At 34.8% G+C, this 25,440-nt stretch overlaps 1 protein-coding gene across 1 annotated transcript in view; it reads right to left on the bottom strand.

Annotated features, from left to right (window-relative positions):
- The window catches only part of LOC148946262 (uncharacterized), a 193,048-nt gene extending 167,888 nt beyond the window's left edge, over positions 1-25,160 (bottom strand). Inside the window, exon 1 of the mRNA XM_089097646.1 lies at positions 24,382-25,160. Coding sequence (XP_088953772.1) covers positions 24,382-25,118 — 737 coding nt within the window. The 5' untranslated portion in view covers positions 25,119-25,160. The remainder of the gene's footprint in view (positions 1-24,381) is intronic.
- Between the last annotated feature and the right edge of the window lie 280 nt (positions 25,161-25,440).

Below are 25,440 nucleotides of genomic sequence, written 5' to 3'. Positions count from 1 at the left end.
ACAAGAAGTAATGTGGTATCCCATGGTGTATATCCCAGTCCAAAGGTATATTGCGTGGAAGCGCAAAGCAAGACTACCAAAAGTGTCTGCAAAGAGGTGTCACCATACGATGTAAAAGAAAATTTCTAAATGAGTGTTTATAGGAACTGTGTAGAGCAAAATTTAGTTCCAAGAGCGAGTGTCATGGTCATTCGCTCTTTAAAATACAAAATCTATGCAGTTCGAGTCGAAAAAAAATGTCATGTCCACCATATCGGACAAAGTCTATGTGCTCGAGGGTCGTGTGAGAGTACTACCACATGGCCATTATCTGACTTCAGATCAAGCTGAATATGTAAATTATAGAAAGCAACTCGGTCTGGAGTAAGCTCTATATTTATGGAGGGGGAAGGGGGAGGGGCGTTTTTTCCGTCAACAGCTCAACACTGCCTTTAACAGTTAGTAATTTTTCTGTCTAAAGCTCGGTACTGCCTTTTTTATCTAGTCATTGCGCAAAGCGGTAATTTTCAAGTGTTTGTTTTGAAGTGCCTTTTTTATCATGTCACTGACAAAGCAGGTTCCGGCTCGGCCGCTGGCCACTTTGGGCACCGGCTCGGCCTTTGGTCGCTACGGGTGCCGCCCACCCGCTCACTGTCGATGGTCAACCCCGATCGTGATATATTTTAAAGTTGTAAATATATTTTTATTTTGTTGTATATATGTGAATGAAAGAAACCATGTATTCTATTCCCTCCTGAATATTTATTCAACAGCTTGAGGTTAGGATAGGATAGTTGCATTTTGGTATTGGAAGAGTATGTATCAATTTAAAACACCCCTCAGGTCATTTCTTTGCGGACCGTCAATGTCTGGCAAAACGACACTTTTAACGAAAATCATTCAAAACTGTGAAAAAATATTTTTAGAAAATCCAAAAAATTATTATTGCTATAGTATGGGGCAAGAATCCTATGATAAAATAGAGAATATTGATCCAAGCATAAAATTCATACAACGACTTGATGTGTTTAATATTATCACGCCAAACTCGCTGTTGATTATTGACGATTTAGCTGAATCTATTGAAGAAATGTCGTAGAAAATTTTAAGATTGCCTAATTTCCAGTCACGTCATGAAAATATTTCTGTAACTATCGTTCTCCATAATCTTTTTCATCACAATAAATGTATGAGAACACTTGCTTTGAATTGTACCTTTTGTTCGCGATTCATTGAATTGTAGAGTTGTTCGCGATTCAAGTTCTCGTATAACTCTAATATTCTGGCGAACCAAAATTTTTACTTTCCGCATACAATCAAGCAGACTAATAAACCTTATGGTTACATAATATTAGACCTGAATCAAAACACACCAGAAGAATTGCGTGTAGTCACTTATAGTTTCGATAATGAAATTACTGTATATTTACCTGTGAATAGTAAAAAAGGTCAGTAGTCTTAATCATAACATTAAAAAAGCTACATGAACAACGGCGTTTATTTTCCATGCTAGCCAATTCGCAACCACGACTTAGATAAGCAATAATCAAGCATGGTTTTGACAAGGAATTTATTAATCTCTTGTCGGAACATTGTCTAAATTTAACAGCGGGTAATATTCAGCTGTCAGATCGTGTTAAGCAATAGACAAGGCAACATCGATCACTTCTAGGTGCTCTAGATTGTAAAAAGAAAACAAATTGCACAATAAAACGTCTTGTTCAAGCGGCTGGCAACTTATTTGTTTTTTTAGTGCCGATAATCGCGAGGCTTGTAAAGACTATTCTCAAGAAATAACTATATTCTACAGATTAAAACTAATGGAACTTCATATTTTATCAAGAAAGACCCTTGAAGATAACCTTTATAAATTCCTAAACAATAAAAATAATAGCGGCGATGAAACAATAATTTTGCTTCAAAATGCCATTTAACACTCGAACAAACAAAAACCTTCTTGTGAAGCCCCGCTTAATTTATATGTCATGGATCAACTTTCTGATAATGGTTAAGCACCGACAAAAAAAGAGTTATTAACAAGTTGTAGACTTGTTGCCTCAATCTTATCATGAACAAAGTAAAAGACTCTTGACGTATCTCGCTGAAAATGAACAAATTGATCAGAAAGAGAATTAACTTATATTCCAGGGCAAGCCTTACAATTTAATTGATTTATTATCGGATCTGATTGAAAATCATAAAAGAGTCGAATCCTTTGACGGGCATTTATGTGATTTTTTATAGTCGTCAAATTTTCCCAAAAGTCTTATCGGCAATAAGCGAGTTTTAAAGAAACTAAGAGAACATAGTCCATTAAAGGTAGAAGATAATTTTAAATATTTCTTGGAAAGCACACCTAGTGGTGATTTCTATCCGGTAACTAAATAAAAGCGTCAAAGACATAATTTCCAGACCTTTCTAATAGGCTTAACAAAATGGCTATATCAAAATTTTTATTGAAAGTGTTTGGGGGAAATTATAGGCGAGGAGGGAGACATTTGCCCTCTGATCACTTTCGACTAATAAACAAGACACTAGTGTTCTCAATTTCCAATCGAATGGACCATTTTTGAAGCTTCTAAGACAAAAATTTCTATAAAAACGCTATATTCCCCAAGGGCATAACTTACAGCCGTTGTCCTGAGGGCTCTGGGGGGGGATGGGGGGGGGGGGGCTGGTGGTCATCTTCTAAGAAATAATTTCCAGACCTTTCAACTACGTTGAACAAAATAGCCTTACCAAAATAATGATCGAAAATGTTAGTGGAAATGATGGGCGTGGGGAGGGGATTCTCCATCTGATTACTTTCAACTATTAAAAAGGGCAATAGCCCTCTCAACTTCCAATCGAAAGAGCCAATTTTGAAGTTTTTACTACAATACTTTCTATATGACATTAAATGCCCCCCGGGAGTAACTACCAACCTTAGCCCTGAGGCCAGTGAGGCGTTGTCATTCTCAAAAACATGATTTCCGGACCCTTCAACTACGTTAAAAAATTCCTATATCAAAATGTTGATAGGAATTAATCGGGGAAATGATGGGTATGGGAGGGGGGCGTTCACCCTCCGATCGTTTTTGACTATTAATAAGGGCATTAGCCCTCTCAGTTCACAATTGAATGAGTCCATTTTTAAGTTTCTACGACAACGCTGGCAAAGGCCTAATTTCCAGAACTTTCAACTACGTTTCACAAAATGTATATCTCAATATTTGGATTGGATATATTTGGGGAAATAGTGGGGGTGAGAGGGGCGTTAGTTGCCCTCAAATGACTTTCGAATATTAAAAAGGGCACTAGCGCTTTCAATTTTCAATCGAATAAGCCCTTTTTGAAGTTTCTACGACAACACTTTCTATAAAACCTTATATGCCCCCAGGGCATAAGTTACAACCCTTTGACTGAGGGCTGTGGGGGAAGTGTCATCCTTAAAGGCATAAATTCCGGACTTTTCAACTACGTTGAACAAAACAGTTATTTCAAAATTTTTATTAGAAGTTTTTGGGAAAATGATGGGCGTGGGAGGAATGTTAGTTTTCCTCCAATCACTTTTGACTATTAAAAAGGGCACTAGCCCTTCGAAGTTTTGAAGTTTTCGAAGTTTCTATGACAACGCTCTCTGTAAAAACCGTATATGAACCCAGGGCATAACCAAAAACCCTTGCCCTGGGGGGTGTGTTGGGTAGGGGGGGCTTATCAACCTCAAATACATAATATCCAGAACAAAAAATAGGCTATCTCAAAATTTGATTTGATTTTTTTGGGGAAATAGTGGGTGTGAGAGGAGATTAGTTGCCCCCCATTCAGTTTCGATAAGCCTATTAAAAAGAGCACTAGCCCTTACAATTTTCAATCGAATGAGCCTTTTTTGAAGTTTCTACGAAAACATTTTCTATAAGGTATGCCCCCAGGGCATACCTTACAACCATTGCCTTGAAGGCTGTGGGGAGGGGGTTGTCATCCTCAAGAACCTAATTTCCAGAAATTTCAGATACGTTGAACAAAATGGCTATCTTAAAATTTTGATTGGATGTGTTTGGGAAAATGGTGGGCGTGAAAGGAGGGTTAGTTGCCGTCCAATCTCTTTCGACTATTGAAAAGGGCACTAGCTCTTTCAATTTCCAATCGAAGGAGCTCTTTTTGAATATTCTACGAAAACGCTTTCTATAAAAAAAAACTCATATGCCCCCAGGGCATAACTTTTAATTGGATGTATTTTAATTGGATCAAATTTTAATTGGAATCAAAATTTTAATTGGATGTATTGGGGAAAATGGTGGGCGTGAGAGGGGGGTTAGTTGCTCTCCAATCACTTTCGACAATGAAAAAGGGCTATAGTCATCTCAATTTCCAACCAAATGAGCTTTTTCTGAAGTTTCTACGATAACAGTTTCTATAAGAACCTTATATGCCCCCAGTGTATAACTTACAACCCTTGCCCTGAGGGCTCTGAGGAGAGTTATCATCCTAAAATACCTAAATTCTAGAACTTTTAACTACGTTGAACAAAATGAATATCTCAAAATTTTGATTAAATGTGTTTGGGGAAATTATAGGCATGAGAGGGGGTTTAGTTGCCCTCCAATCACTTTCAACTATTAAAAAGAGCACTGGCCATTTCAATTTCCAATCGAATGAGCCCTTTTTGAAGTTTTACGACAATACTTTCTATAAAAACCTTATATGCCCCCAGGGTATAACTTAGAAATCTTGCCCTGAGGGCTACAGGGAGAGTTTCATCCTCAAAGACATAATTTCCGGACCTTTCAACTATGTTGAATAAAATGTCTATCTCAAAAATTTTATTGGATGTGTTTGGGAAAATAATGGGTGTGAGAGGGGGTTTAGTTCCCCCCAATCACTTTCGACTATTAAAAAGGCCACTAGCCCTTTTAATTTTCAATCGAATGAGCCATTTTCGAAGTTTCTACGAAAACACTCTATAAAAAAAACTTATATGCCCCCAGGGTATAACTTAAAAACCCTTACCTTAAGGGATTCGGGTGGTTGTCATGCTCAAAGACCTAGTTTCCAGAACTTTCAGCTACGCTGAACAAAATGGCTATCTCAAAATTTTTATTGTATATGTTTTGGGAAATGGTGGGCGTGAGAAGGGGGTTAATTGCCCTCCAATCACTTTTGACTATTAAAAAGGGCACTAGCCTTTTGAATTTCAAATCGAATGAGCCCTTTTTGCAGTTTCTACTACAACGCTTTCTTTAAAAACCTTATATGCCCCCAGGGCATAACTTAAAACCCTTGCCCTGAGGGCTTTGGGGGGGGGGGGGTTATCATCCTCAAGGACCAAGTTTCCGGAACTTTCAACTACGTTGAACAAAATGGCTATCTAAAAATTTTGATTGGATGTGTTTGGGGAAAAGATGGGCGTGAGAGGGGGTTAGTTGCCCTCCAATCAATTTTGACTATCAAAAAGGGCAATAATCATTGGAATTCCTAATCGAATGAGCCTTTTTGAACTTTCTACGACAAAGCTTTCAATAAAAAACCTTATATGTCCCCAGGGCATAACTTACAACCCTTACCCTGAGGGCTGTGGGGGGGGGTATCCTCCTCAAAAAAAAATTTCCATCTGGAAATCAACTACGATGAACAAAATCGATGGGGTTTATCATCCTCAAAGACATAATTTCCAGAACTTTCAACTACTTTGAAAAAAATGGCTATCTCAAAATTTTGATTGAATGCCCTTGTGGAAATGGTGGGCGTGGAAGGGGTATTTGTTACTTTCCAATCACTTTCGACTATTAAAAAGGCCACTAGCTATTCCAATTTCCAATCGAATGAGCCCTATTTGAAGTTTCCGGGACAACTCCTTCGATACGAAGTGCCCTGGATTGGAAAAAAATAATAAATTGTGCCAACATCGTTCTTTACTTAGGCAGCGCTATTGCGCTGATGATAAAATGCCCTCCACGGCCCCTGTGGAAGGGCTATTAGTTGTGAAATTCGCCCATAGTTTTTGCTTAGAATTTGTTATTGGGAAGAAGATGGACGAGGGGGGGGGGGTATTTTTGCTTCGGGAAGATTTTAGCTTGAGGAGGGAGATTTCCAAGGCTGAACTTTCCAGGGAAATTTTATAGTTGGAAATTTGCTGATACTTCTGTACAAAATTCTTCTTATTTTTTATACTTTTTTTTGCGACTCAATTTTACATGGGAAGCTGCCGGGGAATTGTGTAGGGGAAATTTTTCAGCTGGGTTAAGATTGTCTGGAGGATTTCTTCTGAGGGGTGGGGAAGATTGCCTACGTAATAAATTCTCCAAATTTTACGCAGAAGTAACTTTTCACAGGGAGGGAGAGTTTCCAGAAAAAAAATCCACAGAGGGGAGATTTCCGGCACGATTTTAAAAACAATTGGAAATCGTCTTTTTCAAATGAAAATTTGAAAAAGAGATTTCTTTTTCAGAATAAGGAGAATTTTCTGGCGGAATCGTCTGCAAAAAAATTTCCGGAGGAAATTTCAGCGAGGATGGAATTTTGCGGGGGGAACTTTCTGGGTGAGATTCTGTGGGGGAGGAACTTTCCACGGAGGATTTTTCGGTGGGAGGAGGAAGTTTTCCATGGAGGGGAGCCGGATTTCCTGGCATTATTTGAAAAACCATCAGAAATTAAACAAAAAAAAAATAGTTTTTCCTGCTGAAGTAAAGAGCAATATTAAAACTTAAAACGAACTGAAGTTATTCCATATATGAGGGGTTGTCATCTCCCCTAGTGTTTCGTTCTTTATGCTGAATTTTTAGTTTTGTCCCAATTCTTTAAGAATGACGTCTGAAACACAGCGGCTGTTTCGTTAGATTAAGGTACTTTTTAAAGCACTAAGAAACTTTAGCATAAAGAAGAAATTAAGGAGGAGGGGGGAACCACCTCATATACGGAATAATTTCTGTTCGTGTTAAGTTTAATGTTGTTTGTTACCTTCAGTTGAAAAAACTTACTCTTTTAATTTAATTTGTAAAATGGTTAAGAAGCCCTGTTTAGAGTAAACAAAGATCTGAGATTTACACAGCCTACTTTACCATGAAGAATTTGATTCTAAGTTTTTTAATTTAAGATAAGGAAACTGGGAGTTTAGTATTTTCCAACGAATCATTACAAATAAGGAATTCTTGTCTAACGTCAAAAATTTCTTTCCAATTTAATGATGGAACGTCAACTAAGTGATACGTCCCAAGTATGGGACGTATTATTCCAAATTCATGAGTTTTAATATAGGTCACCAAAACTTTAGAGACCACAAAATTTTCTGAATTTTAAAAAAATGGGTAAACATCCCTAAGAAACAAGTTGACCTTGATGAAACTTGTAGAAAAGGGCAATTTTTAAATTTTCAAGAAGGTTGGACATGGACGTGAGTTAATTTTTTTTTCTTTTTCGATGTGTGATCTTATAAAATCAGTGATCCTAATATATAGAGATGTGAGAAAGCCATCATAACCTGACTAAACTGTAAAAATAGCTAAGCTTTATTATGACTTTTGTTTAATCTTTGTATAAAGAAAACAGACCTAAAATTGTGAAATCTGATTTGAACAATAGTAATAGTAACCTTGACTTAACAAGGTCCATAAAATGCAAATAAACCAGCCCGTTTCAAAATAAGAGTTCAACGACTAAATATTACGTGACAATATCACATGATAAAAATTACAACAAAACAGGATTTTTTGAATATACGGAAATTTTTGAACAAAAAATTATTATTGGCCTTGGTACAAAAAAGAGGGATTTCATTAAAACTGGTCTCTGGCAAATGGGAGACAAGAATGACAAAATAAGACAAAGCTTAAAATAATGAATCTGGGACGGAAATGGGGTAGTTTTTTCTGGAAATAACAACGAGTAAGTTTTTTCCTTGTAATTAAGATAGGCTACCACTGTCTGTCTGAATTCCCCTTTGAAGATAAAGTTGAGATAAGAAGTAAACTTCTGAAAGATTTCTGTCGCCTGGATAAACCAGGCTAAGTAATAAATTTAATACGTATATGGGAGACATAAAAACTAGTGCTGAAATAAAGGCATGACATTTTATTATAATTTGGTGATTTGGAGTATATTTGATTAGAAAGACTTGGGGACCCTAGGTGAAATACAGCACCTTCTAAAGATTGAAATAGAAATAAAATTAGTTCGTCTTAGAAACTAGAACTTGGGAATAACCTAAGGTTTAAGTACAATATAAAGTCCTTGACCTTATAGATTAAATTAAAGAGCCTTTTGCCTCCTCCTTCCAGCTTAGTGACCTTTTGGAACTTGCCTAGCGTTTATTAAAAACGTATATATACATATAAGAAGATTGGAGCTAGAGGACAATACAATATTCCTCCCCTAGTGAATTCTCTGACGTTATACGAAAGAGGGACCTATTCCTCTTTTTAGAAACCTTTACATTTCTCAACCCGTGCTAATATTATATTGAGGCAGTCCTGATGTTTTACAGAAGGGATCGGGAGGAAAGAGGAATTAAATTGGTAGATTAAGATTTCCAATCTCTTCCGTCCAAAGATCCAACTTTCTCGATAAAATTGTAGTTTATCAAAGTTCCAAAGTACACCAACTTCCTTTTCAGGATGTAAACCTGAAACTTGGTTTAATTTATACAACCAGTAAGATCAGATAAAAAGGTTATTCCTAGGACCAATAATTTGATGCAAAGAATTTTAATTACACTGGTATCCAAGTCTATCTGACTATTCAAGTGTAGCTATTTCAATTATAGCCTAGAATTAACTTAATCTTTTGTTTTCGGTAAACATTTGTGGATTGAACAAGCAGACCTATAGAATATTAGACAACAGACCTAGAAGAGGCTTAGAAGTATTCAAAATGATTAGAATTAGAATATTTTCATTTTATTTTCTTTTATAATAAATATCAGTTGTCACTGGATTCTGAGTACCGATTTTACCCAAGCCTCAGTTATAACACGCTACCAAATTTTAGCCCTGATTAAGTAGGGGAAATCTTAGAACTGGTGTCAGCGGTACTCAAGTTCGGTGCCACTTTCGTTTAAAGGGGGGAGGATTAATAAAAATTATAAAATTTGGTAGAATTTAGTCCTCTGTTTCTCCCAAGAAAGTGTGTGTTCAGTTTTTCCAAACTTATCAGAAACAGAAAATTTTGAAAAAGTGTTCATTAAAGAAAAAATTTTTACATTAGGGGGAAGTTTAGACAGCCTTTTACTTTCCTAAGATTCTTTCTTTCTTCTCTTTTTCTTTCTCTTTGCTACAAGTTCTAATATCCGAATCGTCTATAATTTACTCAAATAGGACCATAGGATAATCATCTTTAAGTTAGTGTAATTATATTACTAAACTTGGGGGTAAATTTAAATCAAGGTACTGAAAAAAATCTCACACAATTTATAAATAGACCCATTTTAGCAATAAAAAAAATATAAAGGGTCAAAACGTTTCCCACATTAAGAGTTTATAAAGATAGAACCATCATGAGTTCAAATAAAAACAAAATCAAAGAGTTAGAAATTCCACTACAACAAGCACAGTCTAGAATAAACCTTCTAAAAGGACAATATAGAGATGCCACAGTCACAAGTAGGCTTCAAAACCTATTTTTGGAACAAGCACCTCCCATTTCGTTACTGACATATCTAAATGAAATCCATTCGTGAATTACGACCCTTAAACCAATACAAAGGAGTTTAGAAAATATTACATTGCTATGATTAATCAAGCTATTTGTTATACACGGGGAGAAATACAAAGATTCGCAACGAGCTTAGACATTCCTAAAATAAAAGATGTAGACCATTTAAAAAAACTTCTAAAAGCAGCCTTTTTACATGAAAAACGAGCCGCTCAAATAAGACTAGGACTATGAAAGGAGTCACTAGCACGGATAAAACTAGGACTATGAAAATAGTCACTAGTATGGATAAGACTAGGATTATAAAAGAGGAGTCACTAGCATGGATAAGACTAGGACTCTGAAAGAGGAGTCACTAGGACTCCTGATAACACTAGGACGGATAACACTAGGACGGATAACACTAGGACTATGAAAGGAATCAATAGCATGGATAAGACTAGGACTATGAAAGAGGAGTCACTAGTATGGAGAAGACTAGGACTATGAAAGGAGTCACTAGCACGGATAATTGGGAGGGGTTCTGTTTTAAAGATGAATGGGTGTCTAATCTCGTACAACAGGTATTTGTCAGCCGACAAATATGTATTAATGAATTAAAAAGGGCCCAAAAGGGCCAAGCAGCAGAATACAGCAAAAAATATTGGAAATCAAAATCTGACTTAATAATTTAGTGTATGTCATTCAAGAAAGTTCATCAAAAAATTATTCTTATAGGGGACCTTATCTAGTGTTAACAGAATTATATAAAATCGTCTTTTTGTTACACGAGTTAAAAACTTGTAAATGACAGTTAGTAAATATAAGACAACCTAAAAAAAAATAAAAATACACGACCACGAAAGGTTCTTAGCCAAGAGCCCCAAAATTGCGAAACATAGGTCAAAGGTAGAGGACAAGCTCTTAGATCCTATAACAGACGAAATTGAAGGGGAACAAACAAATAAAACACTGATAGAGGAAGACATCCCCCCTAATATTTGACAATGTAATTTAAAAGGAAGTTTATTAAACCAAATGAATGAAATTAATTTGGAAAGTATGAACCAACCTTACATAACGACTTCGAATGAGTTGAGTGATTCTAGTAACCCAGAAACAGATACAGAATTGAGTTCACCAGAATCCTAATTACAACCCGTTAACAGAATTGACAGTAATGAAATAAATGACAATTCGGAAGGGAATACTTCTGTGCAAACAGGTAGTAATCATTACGAACAGAGAAGAATTATCCATGAAAGGAAAGCTAAAACAAAACCATTAAATTATAAAGATCCTAGTTTAAAGGATTTTCTTGATGGAAAAATGGCAAAACTTTAACAACTAACAAACATACCTTATTGTAAAATTAAACCTTCAAAGCGCTGCTCAAAACTGGTATCCTCGGGAGTTACACAAAAACCTACAAAATCAGCAAACTGGACAGTATATAACTTAGTTTCCTTTCTCACGAAATTGGTGTGAAAGTGTTCAAAGGTCATCACCGAATTTCCTCCGAGAACCAAAACCATACACCGAAGATTATTAGGGCAATTCCCACAGGACGAAATATTCCAAATCCTTAAATTGTCGGTTATGATCTAAAGAAACACTATGGTGGGTGTATAAAATGACCCTTCCATCACTTGTTAAAACAAAAATTATACACTTTAAACTGGACATCACTTAAAAACTAATCACTGTAAATTAAGGGATGAATCCATGGACATTGAAAAACACCACCAAAAGCTAAATCAACTGAATTAGCAGTACAATCCGCAATTACATTCGCAGGGTAAGTGGTGTGAAAATATAATCTTCTCTGACCACTGACAGACTGTCTACCATAAGGACGACACCCCCGAAATAGGACAATGACCATATCAACACATCTACGGTTATGGGGTCGACCTTCACAGGGAGTACGATTACTCCATATAGCCAGCTTATTAGTAATTTCAGAACGAATTGTGTCATGAGTATGTAAAATCACAGTCCCTTCTAAAGCTATAAATAAAATACACTTGTAGCCTGCCATGTTAAGAGAAAACTAAAAGACATAAAACCATTTCAGAAATGGTTGGACCCTGTTTGTTTGGCTGACCCTGTTTACAAGAGGGATATTGCTTAAGGAAACAGAAATACATAGCCAAATCTGATTTGGCTTGCCAGATCTGATTTGGATGACTTAAATTTGATCATTTCGAATATCGAAAATATTAAAATTATGGAACAAATAGTAAAAAAAGACTTAGAAAAGGGAAAAAAGAATTTCACAGAACTCAGAGAAATACATGATCTAAAGGAATATGTAATAGATAAGTGTAAACTATTACATTTAGAATTAAGTGAAGGAAATGGAATTCTCAAAATAGTAGAATCATTAATGACGGATAACACAAAACGAAACAAACGAAGTCTATTACCACTTTTGGGGCAAACAATAGGGTGGGTAGCAGGACTAGCAACGGAAGAAGATGTAGAAAAAATTCTTCATGAAGTAGATTATTTGACAGCAAAGAATGATAGATTAATAGACATATTGGACCAATCTATATCATTAGTGAGTGACCTCGAAAGAGAATTAAGAATGGAAAAAAACTAAAGTTATGAAATATTGGAAAAGACTTCCAAGAGTATTATCGAATAGATAGCCAGAGAGATTAATGAGATAAATTTTCTAAAATTACAGATAAACAAGGTAGTGACAAAAATTTCAATCCAGATAAAAAGGTTAGTAAAGAAAATAGAAACAGTAATCCTTTCTATTCTTCAAGCAGAAAATAAAAGTTGCCCTTTTATTGTTACGAATCCGGCAGACATGCTTAGAACAATTTTCAAAATTGAAAAATCACTACCAATAGGCTATAGAATATCAGTGAATTATAGACGCTACGGCTTACTGGGACTTTATAAATTGACTAGCTGCAATGTGGCGACCCAACAATTGAAAATGTTAATTGTTTGTGATTTAACTATATCAAATAAACAAGATGAGCTCAGAATGTACGAAACGTTCATCATTCCATTCACAGTGTCAAACACCTAATATTTCTTTCAAATTGAAAATGAGTTTAAAATTTTTGGGTGGAGTAAAGATCAAACTAGATATTTCTTAGAAGATTACAATATAGAAAAAGAATGTAACTTAAAGGGTGTACCACTATTATGCAACCACCAATTTCTTATTAGAAGCACACAAATGAATTCCTGAAGTTTAGCAAACTACATGGAAAATAGTGCATCAATTATCAAAGTGCGTGCAACCAAAATTATAAAGGGAAATTATCGGAAGGGCAAAGTATATCATCACATCTCCTTTCAAAGAGGAAATAAGAAAACATTTCAAATGCAAAACAGAGAAAAACAGTAAATTCACGTATATAAAGGGCAGCTCAATAGTGGAATTGCCTGAAGAATATTCTCTAACTGCAGAAATGTTAAAGATAAACGGGATGTATAGGGGACACATTACAAAAGAAATGACTCCTTCAAATATATCTATAACTAGCCTAAAAGGGAACCTCTCCCTAGCTGGGATAAAAATGACTGGGACAATGAATTTGAAGATTTAATCTCTATATATTTCCAGAACAACTTCAAGACGCTGATTGGCACAGCTGAACTGAAGAAAATGCATATTTCCTTACGATAAGACAGAGGAAATAATATAGCAAATTATTGGACATTTACTTTCAATATTTTTAATCTACTTATCTCTTTAGTTGGACTAGTTTCTATAGGAATAATATTAAAAAAATTAAGAAAACTATGGGTAGACTATAGGAAACAAAAGTCTCAAGGCTTTCAAGTAACTGTGGAACAAGAAGAAATTGAATTAAATGGATTCCTGGCAAAGTTATGGTTTCTATAAGAAAACAATAACTGTACTAAGAATTTAAGTGTGGGAGGTTGTGAAAAAGCCTTATCATAACCTGACTAAATTGTACAAATAGCAAAGCTTTATTATGACTTTAGTGTAATGGTAAAAATAACAAACCTTTATTATGATCTTTGTGTAAAGAAAACAGACCTAAAATTGTGAAATCTGATTTGAACAATAGTACCCTTGACTTTAAAAGCTCCATAAAATACAAATAAACTAGCCTTTTCAAAATAAGAGTTCAACGACTAAATATTACGTAACAATATCAAATGATAAGAATTACAACAAAACAGGTTTTTCTGAATATAGGGAAAGCGGAAACCAATATTTTTGAACAAATAATTATTATTGACCTTGGTACAATAAAGAGGGATTGCATTAAAGCTGGTCTCTGGCCAATGGGAGACGAGAATGAAAAAATAAGATAAAGCTTAAAATAATGATTCTGGGACCGAAATGGGGTAGTCTTTTCTGGAACTAACAACGAGTAAGTGTTTTCTTTGTAATTAAGATAGGCTACCGCTGTTTGTATGAATTCCCTTTTGAAGATAAAATTCAGATAAGAAGTAAACTTCTGAAAGATTTCTGTCGCCTGGATAAACAAGGCTAAGTAATAAATTTAATACGTATATAGGAGACATAAAAGCTAGTGCTGAAGTCAAAGCACGACATTTTATTATAGTTTGGCGATTTGGGGCATATTTGATTAGAAAGACTTGTGGACCCTAGGTGAAATACATCACTTTCTAAGGATTGAAATAGAAATAAAATTAGATTGTCTTAAAAAATAGAACTTGGGAATAAGCTAAGGCTTAAGTAAAATACAAGCTCCTTAACCTTAAAGACTAAAGTATAGAACCCTTTGCCTCCCCTTTCCAGCTTAGTTATCCTTTGTAACCTACATAGCGTTTATTAAAAACTTTTATATACATATAAGAAGATAGGAACTAGAGGACAATACAATATTCCTCCCCTAGCAAATTCTCTGACGTTATACGAAAGAGGGACCTATTCCTTTTTTTAGCCACCTTTGCATTTCTCAACCCGTGCTAATATTATATAGAGCCATCCTGATGTTTTACAGAAGGGCTCGGGAGGAAAGAGGAATTAAATTGCTAGATTAAGATTTCCAATCTCTTCCGTCCAAAGATTAAATTTTCTCTAGAAAATTGTAGTTTATCAAAGTTCCAAAGAACAACAACTTCCTTTTCAGGATATAAACCTCAAACTTGGTTTAATCTAATAAAATGGTTATTCCTAGGAACAATAATTAGATGCAAAGAATTTTAATTACACTGATATCCAGGTCTGTCTGATTATTCAAGTTTAGCTATTTCAATTAGAAACATTTGATAGCCTAGAATTAACGAAATCCTTTTTTTTCGGTACACATTCGTGGATTGAACAAGCAGACCCATAGAATATTAGGCAATACACCTAGAAAAGGTTGAGAAGTACTCAAAATAACTAGAGTTAGAATATTTTCCTGTTATTGCCTTTCATAATAAACATCAGTTTTCACTGGATTCTGAGTACCGATCTTACCCAAGCCTCAGTTATAACACGCGAACAAATTTTTGCCCTGATTAAGTAGGGGCTATCTTACAGAGAGGAGGCTCATTTGAATAAAATTTAAAGATATCCTACCCTTTTAAATACAAAAAGATAGCATAAAAACTGAGAAAACACAAAAGGGCTATCCAAAAAACTAGGAGGTAATGGTTTTCAAATTTACTAAGGAATGCTAGACATCGACAGCACCATGCGTCTTGTATACATTTATAACAGTTTTCCCTTATATTTCCGATACAAAAATCAATTTTTCACCCAACCTACGGGTCTTCCAATAGGTACTACCTTTCATCTTTTCTGTTCACTTTTCATTTTAAATTTATTGAACCTTTGCTTTGAACATTTTCTCCTTTAAATATTGTTTCTGGGGCTTTCCGATACAAAATATTATTTCTGGGTTGTGGATGACATTATAGAAATGGACCGAGTTATTTAGTATTCTGCTACGGTACTCATGATAAGCAGACAGTTAGTGAAGATTGCTTAGTTTCTTATGCAGAGAATATTAATGAAGCAAAGAGATCAAAAACTAAAAAGGTAGGACAAGCATTCACAGAAGTAGCGACTTTTCCCAATATATACAAAGAGTTTGCAAGAACAGGGAAGTCTGAAAATTCATCCAGTTCGTGTATTTCTGGACTTTTTCACCAGTTAACCGCAACCCGAGAAGAAGTTACGATAACTAAGATTAAGCTAGTGGCACATATAGAAAAACTTGTTGCAGAAAAATAGTGCAAAACATTGGACCTGGATCTTCTGGTGCTGTACAGATAAATAGCCAAATTATCACTGCATAAATTTATGATAGAGTCAAATTGAAGCACTAGAAAATCGTATTTTTACAATGGAGAATAAGCTTGATGATTTTGAACAGGAAGATATGCAAGACTGTCTGATATTCTCAGGAATAAGACAGACTCCTGGCTCAGATCTTGATACGACTGTCCTAAGCCTTGTTAAGTCAACCATGGGAGTTTCAACTATTACTAGGGAAAATCCTGTGTCGATTCAGCATTTCAGACTCAACTCTATGGAAGATTCTCGAAATTTAGCCCGCAGAAATCCAGATCCTGTGGCCCCAGTTTTAGTGAAGTTGGTATCAAAAGAACTTGCGTACAAAGTGTTTAAAACTATATCAACATTAGATTGATCTGGAATTTATGTTAGTGAATTTCTTACGAAACATAGAAAGGCAATATTAAATATTGCACGGGACAAGTTTGGTGTGAAAAATGTTTGGACATATAAAGGCCGCATTTTCGCGAAATTACCCAGCCAAAACGCACCGCGTCGGCTCTATAGCCTAGCTGATACTCAGTGAATTTTTCATAGTTGATTTAGTAAGAAGTGTCTTTTTTTTCTTTTCTTATTTTTATCTCGGTGGTTGTTGCTATTCTTTTCTTTTGTTGCTCTTTTTATTTTTTTTTTTTTTTTTTTTTTTTTTTTTTTTTTTTTTTTGAGTGGATATTGTAAGGATGATGGGTGATATTTCTCACTTGTGTTTTCTAGAGAGTAATCCTTTTAGAGTAGGAGATGTTCTTTATGATGATTTACTTCCGGAAAGTATAAATGCTGATTTTTCCCCGCAAAGAGATAGTTGTTATGTGGATGTGATTTCTTCAGGAAGAAGTGAATGCAAGATCGTTTTGCCTGTGTCATTTGAATTGCCATGTAACTTCAACGTATTATGAAATTCTCCAGTTAATTGATAATGTAAATAGTAAATTTGATGTAACTTGCCTTTGTGAAACTTTTTTAACTTCTGAGCATATTCTGTCGTTATAATATAATTTTCTAGAATACAGGCTTATTGTAAGGAATAGAGAGAAAATTGGACGTGGAGGTTTGGCATTTTTGGTTAAGGACCATTTTGTTGGTAAAATAAGGGAAAACCTGTCAGTTTGGAAAGATGGTAAGGTGGAATCTCTTACTCTTGAGCTGGAAGTTGGTGGAAAGGATATACTGATTACTAAGGTTTATAAACCATCAAGTACAGTTTGGTAGGAGTTTGAAAATCGTTTCAGTAGTTTAATTGAGGCAGTAGAATTGAATAAACTGGAATGCATTTCCTTGGGGGATTTTAATTTTAATCTTTTAAGTTTATATAATGATAATTTGGATTTTTTAAACCTTTTCTCCAGTTATGATTTTTATCCATTAGTTGGGATTCCGACTCGTGTTACAGGACAGTCAGTTACACTTATTGACAGTATTTTCGTGCGATCCCGTGTATTACATAGCTGTTATGCTGACGTTATAGTAAATGAGGCTTCCGATCACTTTCCTATAGTAGCAGTGACTTCATATCAATATGCGATAAAGCAGAACAGGACAAAGGTTAAAAGAAGGCAACTAAAAAAAGAGAACCTACTGCAGTTTAGAGAGGAAATAAGTATCGCGTCATGGAAACCAGTTTATGAAGAATCTGAAAGTGTTTTGGTGGCATTCGATAAGTTCAAGGACATATTGCAGCCAATATTTGAGAGAAGTTGCCCAGGAAAGAGCATAAAGGTGAGAAAAAAGGATCCCCGGAAACCTTGGGAGCTCCATAGCTACTAGACTTAATTAGAAGGAGAAATACATTGTATTTGAGTTACTTAAATAGTAACCATAGTCAAGATCTAACTGAATTTAAACAAATTCGTAATAAAGTAAATCGGCTAAGGCGGTCTTGCATCCGCGAAAATTATGGAGAGAAATTTAAGAAAAACCAAGGCAATACGAAAACGACTTGGAATATTATAAATGAAGTCGTAAATAAGAAGAAAGGGACCGAGATTCCTGCTAGTCTGATCTTTGATGGTAAATTTGTTGATGGAAATGATGAGGTGGCTAATTTATTTGGTGAATATTTTTCTAAGATTCGTGAATCAATAAGTGAGAATCCATACGATGAAAAGAATGAAATTAATGAGACGTTTAGTGATGAAAGGGGAGTTGGATTAGAAATGTCTGCAGATGAAACGAACGTTGAAGAATTAAAACAGATAATAGGATTGGTTGGTAAAATCAAGTTCTTCAGGGAATGATGGAATTAATCTGAAAACGTTCAAGCATGTTATGGTATATTTGTTGCCTTGTATTGTTTATTTGATTAACCTTTCTTTGAATAAAGCTGAATTTCCTACTCGGCTGAAAGACGCTAAAGTTATTCCGCTTTACAAAGGGGGTTCATAGACAGATCCGTCTAATTGGAGGCCGATTTCAATATTGCCCCTATTTGCTAAGCTGTATGAAAAAGTGATGCATCGACGACTTTGTAACCATCTGACTATTTACGATTTTCTTAGTGATACCCAGTTTGGATTCAAGTAAAACAATCTGTAATAAATGCAGTCCAGCACTTAACAGATTTCATCAATGGTGCTCTCGAAAAAAGTGTACTTTCAGTATTTATAGACTTTAGAAAGGCTTTTGACATGGTAGTTCATAAGATTTTATTGCGTAGGCTAAGCCGTTTAGGGATCCAAGGGGTTATTCTGAAATGGTTTGAATCTTATCTTAACCAGCGCATAATTCGAGTCTCTATTGAAAATTATATTTCAAAAACTTTTATCGTTAATTCTGGTGTGCCTCAGGGTTCCGTGCCTGATCCACTTCTTTCTAATCTACGTTGATACCATGCTTTTTTACATATCAGATGTACTGATAGCGTCTTTTGCTAATGCATGGTTTTCACGATTACAGCTGCTTATCTGAACCAGTTAATTGAGAAGACAAATAAGACCTTCGCTGAAATGATAAGTTTTACAAATTCTAGTTATTTGGTAGTGAATATTTCCAAAACAAATTTCATGACATTTTGTAGAAATGGAGTTTCATGTGTTTTAGATAATAAAATTGTTTTTAATGGGGAATTTTTAAAGCATGTAAATGGTGTTAAATACGTGGGGTTTAGTCTTGATTTTAATTTAAGTTGGAAATCACATTGTGATCTTGTGGCAGTTAAGATTTCAAGAGGGTTGGGTGTGATAAGAAGACTGAAAAATCAACTACCGTCAAATGTTTTACTTTTAATATCATTCTATTGTTAGTCCTTATTTATCGTATGGTTGCATGCTATGGACTAGTAGTTTTATTTCAGGTTTTAGAAAGGTCGAAATTTTACAGAATAAAATAGTTCGTATTTTAGGTAATTATAGTCAGTTTGAAAATAGCACGTTGAATTGCTTTACAAGCTTGAAAATTTTAAATATTTATCAGTTACGGGATTACCAGTTAGCAATTTGTATTTATCAATGTTTGAATAAGTGTTCACCGGAGGTATTTTAGGAAATTTTTAAAGCTAATTCATCTTATCACTGTTATGAGACAAGAAATGCGAATGACCTTGCATCTGAGCTCCTGAATACTCAACGTGCTGCATTTCTGCCTCGTTTTGCGGGACCGGGGGTGTGGAATTCCCTCCCAGATGCTATTAGACAAGCTGATAATGTAAGCCAGCTCAAGAGTAGATTGAAGCGTTACCTTTTGGGTTATAATTTGAATGATCAGAAATTTGAATAATGTTTGATATGAAATTTGTTTGGAGAGATAAAGGTCATATTTTCGCGAAATTACCCAGCCAAAGCGCACGGAGTCGGCTCTATAGCCTAGCTGATATTTATTGATTTTGTCATAGTTGGTTTAGTTAGAAGTATCTCTTTTTTTTTCTTTTTTTTTCTTTTTTTTTTTAGTGGATGTTGTAAGGATGATGGTTGATATTTCTCACTTGCGATTTATAGAGTGTAATCCTTCTAGAGTAGGAGATGTTCTTTATGTTGATTTAATTCAAATGCTGATTTTTCCCCGCAAAGAGATAATTGTTATGTGGATTTGCAGCCATCGTAAACAAACCTTCGGGTTTGTGTAGATGGCTGCTGTAAATTTCTTTGTATTTATTATGTTAAATAAATTAATTTGAATTTGGAATTTGAAAATTTGAACCATTGAGAGACAAATGAACTTTCTTGGCATATTTTAACATCATAGGCCCTAGACTAAAATCTTTAGTCGGCTCAAGAAAATTGAATATTAGATCCACAAAACAATTCAGGTAACACAAACAGCTGTCTCAATGACATTTTAGTCGATTTTGGTGACATTTTGGGCTTTCTCGGTTTCTTTTTGTCCCGTTTTTACCCAAAAGGAACTGCTCACCGACGCCACAGAAAAACAAATAAATAAATTTAGTGCCAGTTCCCACTCTTGTTAGTTACCCATACTTTTTTCGTCCCAATTCTAAAAACGTGGTGTAGCCATCCTAGCTATTCTTTCATCATTGTCCTAGAAAATGTGGATTAACCATACTTCTTGTACAACTTAATATAAATTACGATGAGTAGTCAATTCAAACTTTCAAACGAACGCAAAAATGCAAAAATTAGAGTTGGTGTGTCACCCCTTCAAAACTTCCAAAGGCTAGACTGTCATTTGTGATTTAGCTGGAAACAATATATTCTTAGACAGTTATATTTTTCCGTTTTACATTGTAAAATTAAAAGCAGCTCAAACTTTAAGGAATTACTAGTTAATATTATTGTGTTAGAAACCATCAGTCCAGTTTCTTTAGTTTAACTTGTGATAAGTTTTTGTTAGTTACTTTCTTATTTTCAAGTTTATTACTTTAAGATTTTTTGAAAATCAAGTCGTGAATCATTTATTGATAAGCTTATTCGGTTCTTAGCGTTGAAAAAAAAAAAAAAAAAAAAAAAAACGTTGCATAATTGATTCTTAATCTGGTTGAATTGGTTCTTAGCGGCCTGTCCTTATTCTTGTTGCTTAAACAACAAATCATCAGTATTTTTAAACTGGAGCTAAAAATAAATTTATTAAAACAAGAAAAACGGCTAAACAATATATTATGCACTAAGATTTTTATAACAAAAGGGCCAATCAATATTCGTCTATATCTAAGACTGTAACAGGATGGAAAATTACTTGAGCCCCATTTAAAGTATGAAATTAATCAGATTTTAAATCCGTTTAATTAAGCACTATTCCTCTTCTACATCCCCCAAAATCCTATAGTAAAACTGTTATTAGAATTTGTTCCAAAAGTATGTCCAAAATAAAAATGGCAAGATAAAATAGCAAATCTTAATTCTTAAGCGAAAAAAATGACAAAAAATTTGAAAATATTTCTTTTATAGACAAATAACAAAGCAATGCCAATTAATTGGCATAAAAACGTTTTATTTTGAACTTTTATTTTATCGTCAATGCCAATTAAGAACGAACAGAAATTAATTAAATTTTTTTTTTCCAAAAACAGAAGTTTTCAAAGAAAAGTAAAGAGCTACAGAAACTAGCAGAAATAAATTCAAATAATAGTTCAGACATAAAACGAACAGATATCGCTATCAATGAATAATTATTACCCAAGACTAAAAGAAATTACAATGTACAACCAAGTCGAACCCAAAACGAAGAGAAATTACTACAAACATAAGTAGAACTAACGTTCCCTAAGCATTTAAAGGCAGAACGTCATTTAGGTTATAAGAAGCAGGGCTTATCAGATCTCCAAGTAATCGCTCATAAGCCAATTGCATCAAGGACATTCCATATAAATATCGGTTTTCAATAAAATCACGTCTTTGGTAGGCTACCTGGGCCGGTGCTCCTTGGGATCTAAAATCCGGTTACCCACTTGCTAATTTCAGGATCCAAAGACATCTAAAGTTGGGGAAGCAGCTGGCTAATTCCGGTACCTTAGGAAATTTGATAAATTGGATTTCAGTTCTAACGTTCCTTTTTTATTAGATTGCAAGGTGTGGGGCTAGTTCTTATCATGCATTTTTCCTCTGTTTCAATAACCATGGATATTTTTTGCGCACATAATTATTGTATTTTTCTGACCCATGCATTGCTTTTCTGGCTCTTAAGGGTATGGGGTGAAGCTATTACATATACGGTTTCCTCATAATTATAATTATCCCATCGGTACCCATCGGATGCACTGTGACGCTATTCCCATTATACAAATAATTTCCTTGAGCACCGAAATAAACTAACGACATACATGATTTTGGATGCCTCTGAATTTCTTTGGTACCGATATTAGCAAGTTGTTGCCCCGCCTTTAGATCCATGAAGAGGCAACTCAGGTTGGCTCTCGAGAAATGTGCCATGAAAATCGGCAAAACACAAAGTTGAAAGAGAAAAAGGTTTTTTCATTTAATAGATAGTCACAAATATCTTTTCGTAACAGTGAGCCATGGGTTAAAGTTGCTACAATACTCAGTACGGACCACGGGTACTGGCGTTTGGTTTAGTAGGGAAAACAATTGACATGAGAGGGTTAAATCTACAGCAAATTTTTAAAAAGCTCTCTTCAGAAAAGGCTTCAAGACAATGACATAACTGTGAAACAGATAGCGCTGCAAAATTGCCCGAATGAAGTGGGGAAAAAAGGTCCCGTATCGGAAAGAGTCAATTTAAATATCAAGACTTAAAAGTCGAGAGTTAAATACGACTTTAACGAACCTTAAATACCTAAGCCCTGTTTTCCCTAAGCAGATTTCTAGTCTTAAGAAATACTCCTTTACCGAGTAGAAAGGGTTTTTTTTTTTTTTTTTTTTAGACATTTTGATTTTTGGTGATGTTTCTATTTTGAAAAGTTTGGGCTTTTAAAAAGCCCTGGGTTTCTAATGAAGAATTTTGACAAGGTTATCATCAGGCATAACAAAGATTTCTTTTATCGTTACTTATAGTAATTTTCGAAAAAAAAAAATAATTCGTACAGTTTTTCTGAGCCCTTTGTCTCTTTTGTCTTTTTTCTTTTTTAATTGAAATTAAGAATACAACCTTGCGTTGAGAATGAACATTGAGCTGAGCTTGCGATGAAAGAAAACATTTGGCGGTTGTTGTCCTTCTTTGTATAATGTAAATCCGATTCTAGTTTAACACTAGTTTTTTTTTGTCATCGGGATGATTTTATCGTTCGTGACTGATCGTTTTAGCCATTCAAGCTGAGCATCATGGTGGTAAAACCAAATTTTCTCATTCGAAAGTTTCCCTAAAAACTTTTCAGATGATGCACGAATAGGAGATGGCTCCTAAGTCGAGAGATTTAAACTGAGCCATCATACCTCCAGTAAATCTTTTCGAATACGGTCTTTGTCTTAAAAAAGCACTCAAAAGAAAAGCTTTATTTTAAGTATATGGTACAATAAGTGGCTCTTTTTCTGAATAATGAGCTGTTCACGAGGCCAGAAATATTATTTTGGAGTCTCTAAGATGTAGTCTTTACTAAATCATACTTTAGTACGGGCCTGCCGTTTACTGAAAATTCTTTTTATTTGAAATATTCTGTCTTAGGACAGCTGGTTCGCAGCAGCAAAATATATACCTGTTAATTGTAGGGAATATAAAAGAATGAGTGGGGTTTTTGAAATAAATTCAGAACTTGAGCTATACGAGGCAGCAGGGACTGGCTGAGCAAACTATCTTGTAAATGCATATGGGTTTAATATTTTGTTGTCAATTTATATTTTTGTAGTTTTGATTGTGAAATTCCAGGTTTCCGGTTCAGTTCTCCAGAAAAATTTTCCTAAGCAATTTTTTTAAATGAGACTTAAGTAACTAAGTTCGCCATGCCGGCGCTTACGAACAAACCAAATGGAGCCTGTTCAGTATTTTTTACCATGAAATAGGGATTTGAATGGCTTGACAATATCCATACAGTATCCAAAAATCGAATTTTAAGAATAGTCAAATTCAATATGTACACCCTAGATTTGGCTGGGACTAGGATCTCCAAGAGTATATAATTTTGGAAAACTTTACACTCTAAACTTAATCTTGTGGGAATAACTGGTTTAACAGTTTAAACATGTTTAGGGTGTCTTTATAAGTGTTTTACCCATCATATCAGTCGAGAAGCAGAGTGAGAGCAGGGTCCTTGCGACTATTATGTATGTGATATTTTTTTTATTATGTTAATTAATAAATTAATTGAGCCACAGTAAAAAAGTCATGTGGCGTTCTAATACCGGCTAAATTTATTTAATCGTTTTATTACTTTTGTGAATTGTTGAAAATAAGGTATCACTCAATTATAGTGCAGTGTTAATTAAACTACTTTTTCCAAATCTGCTTTTAGTCATTCTTCGGTTAACCTTCGAAATATTTCTAGCGTGGATCAAGTAACCGAAAATTAATGCAAAGTGGGAGAAGGTAAAAGGTGGGAAAATCGATTTCTTCTACAAAAAATTGGTTTTTCCGTATCCAAAAAACTTTCGTTTTCCATGCTAGAAATGTTGCGGCTTCCATATATTCTAAAGTCCATAAGAAAAAGGAGACTTACCAAGTCGACAAATTGTTCGGATGAAAGTTACTTTTTTTTAAACACTCACCTTTTACCGTCCAAGTCGTCAACACCAGAAAGTATAAAGGAGTATGCGTGCCATGGTAAAGCAATCAACACGAGAACTGCAATCACAACCTTAGCACGTCTCACAGTGCACATGGCAGGTCGTCTTAATGGATATTGCACTGCCACCAGACGCTCAAATGTAAACGCCACTGTAAGCCATACGCTCAACCAAGAGCAGCATGAGCTGATATATACAAACAATTGACACACAAAGTTATGTGAACTTAAAATATGGATATCAACTTGAACAAGCCAAGATACAAATAACGCAGATAGGAAACCTGTATCCACAAGGGAGAGTGCCGCTAAGTAATACGAAGAGCTTCTTATTTTTAAATGAGTCCTTGTAAATACAGCAAAACTCAGTATATTTCCAAATATACCAAAAATTATGGCTATTGCAAGGTAATAAAAGTTCATTAGATCTACGAATTTTCGTAAAGAATGGGTTTCGTCTATCGATGGCGATGGGGTCGTAACTCCAGTCGTACATGCACTAACAAGGTATTCTAATTCACTGTTCCAATTTTCCATCATAAAGGTTTCAGTTCGATTCATATCTAAATTTTTTATACTTCCAAGATGTTTTTCTAATATGTTCATTAGCTGCAAACAGCTTCTATCGTCTGAACTCACCCCAGGGGTGTTAATGTCCATGTCGAATATACTTCCTAAGGGGTGGTTTAGTCCTTCCTCCATATCCTCATTCCTTGTCATTTTCCTATATAATTTTTTGTTCTTTATTCAGAGTACATGAGATGCAACCTTGTTTGTCACTGGCTACTTTTGTTTCACAAGTCTTGACGTTCTAAAAAAGACTTGGCGAATAGAGACTGTGTTATATGCGCACTGAGTACCTCAGGTTTGGTAAATGTTCAGTCAGACAAGGTAGAAGGAAAGGAGAAACTTTCATAAAAAGGACACTCTTCTTTAAGGAGCTAAGATGACAAATAAAGGGCGACGAAACTAAGAAAAACAAATTGGAAGCATTTATTAAGCAAAGCGTTAAAAGAAGTACAGAAAAGAAAATGTTGTCATG

The sequence above is a fragment of the Artemia sp. Qi Xiang Cuo genome, chromosome 12 (assembly GCF_049724085.1).
Source record: "Artemia sp. Qi Xiang Cuo chromosome 12, ASM4972408v1, whole genome shotgun sequence".
Taxonomy (NCBI): domain Eukaryota; kingdom Metazoa; phylum Arthropoda; class Branchiopoda; order Anostraca; family Artemiidae; genus Artemia; species Artemia sp. Qi Xiang Cuo.
This window is presented reverse-complemented; position numbering and strand designations above follow the sequence as displayed.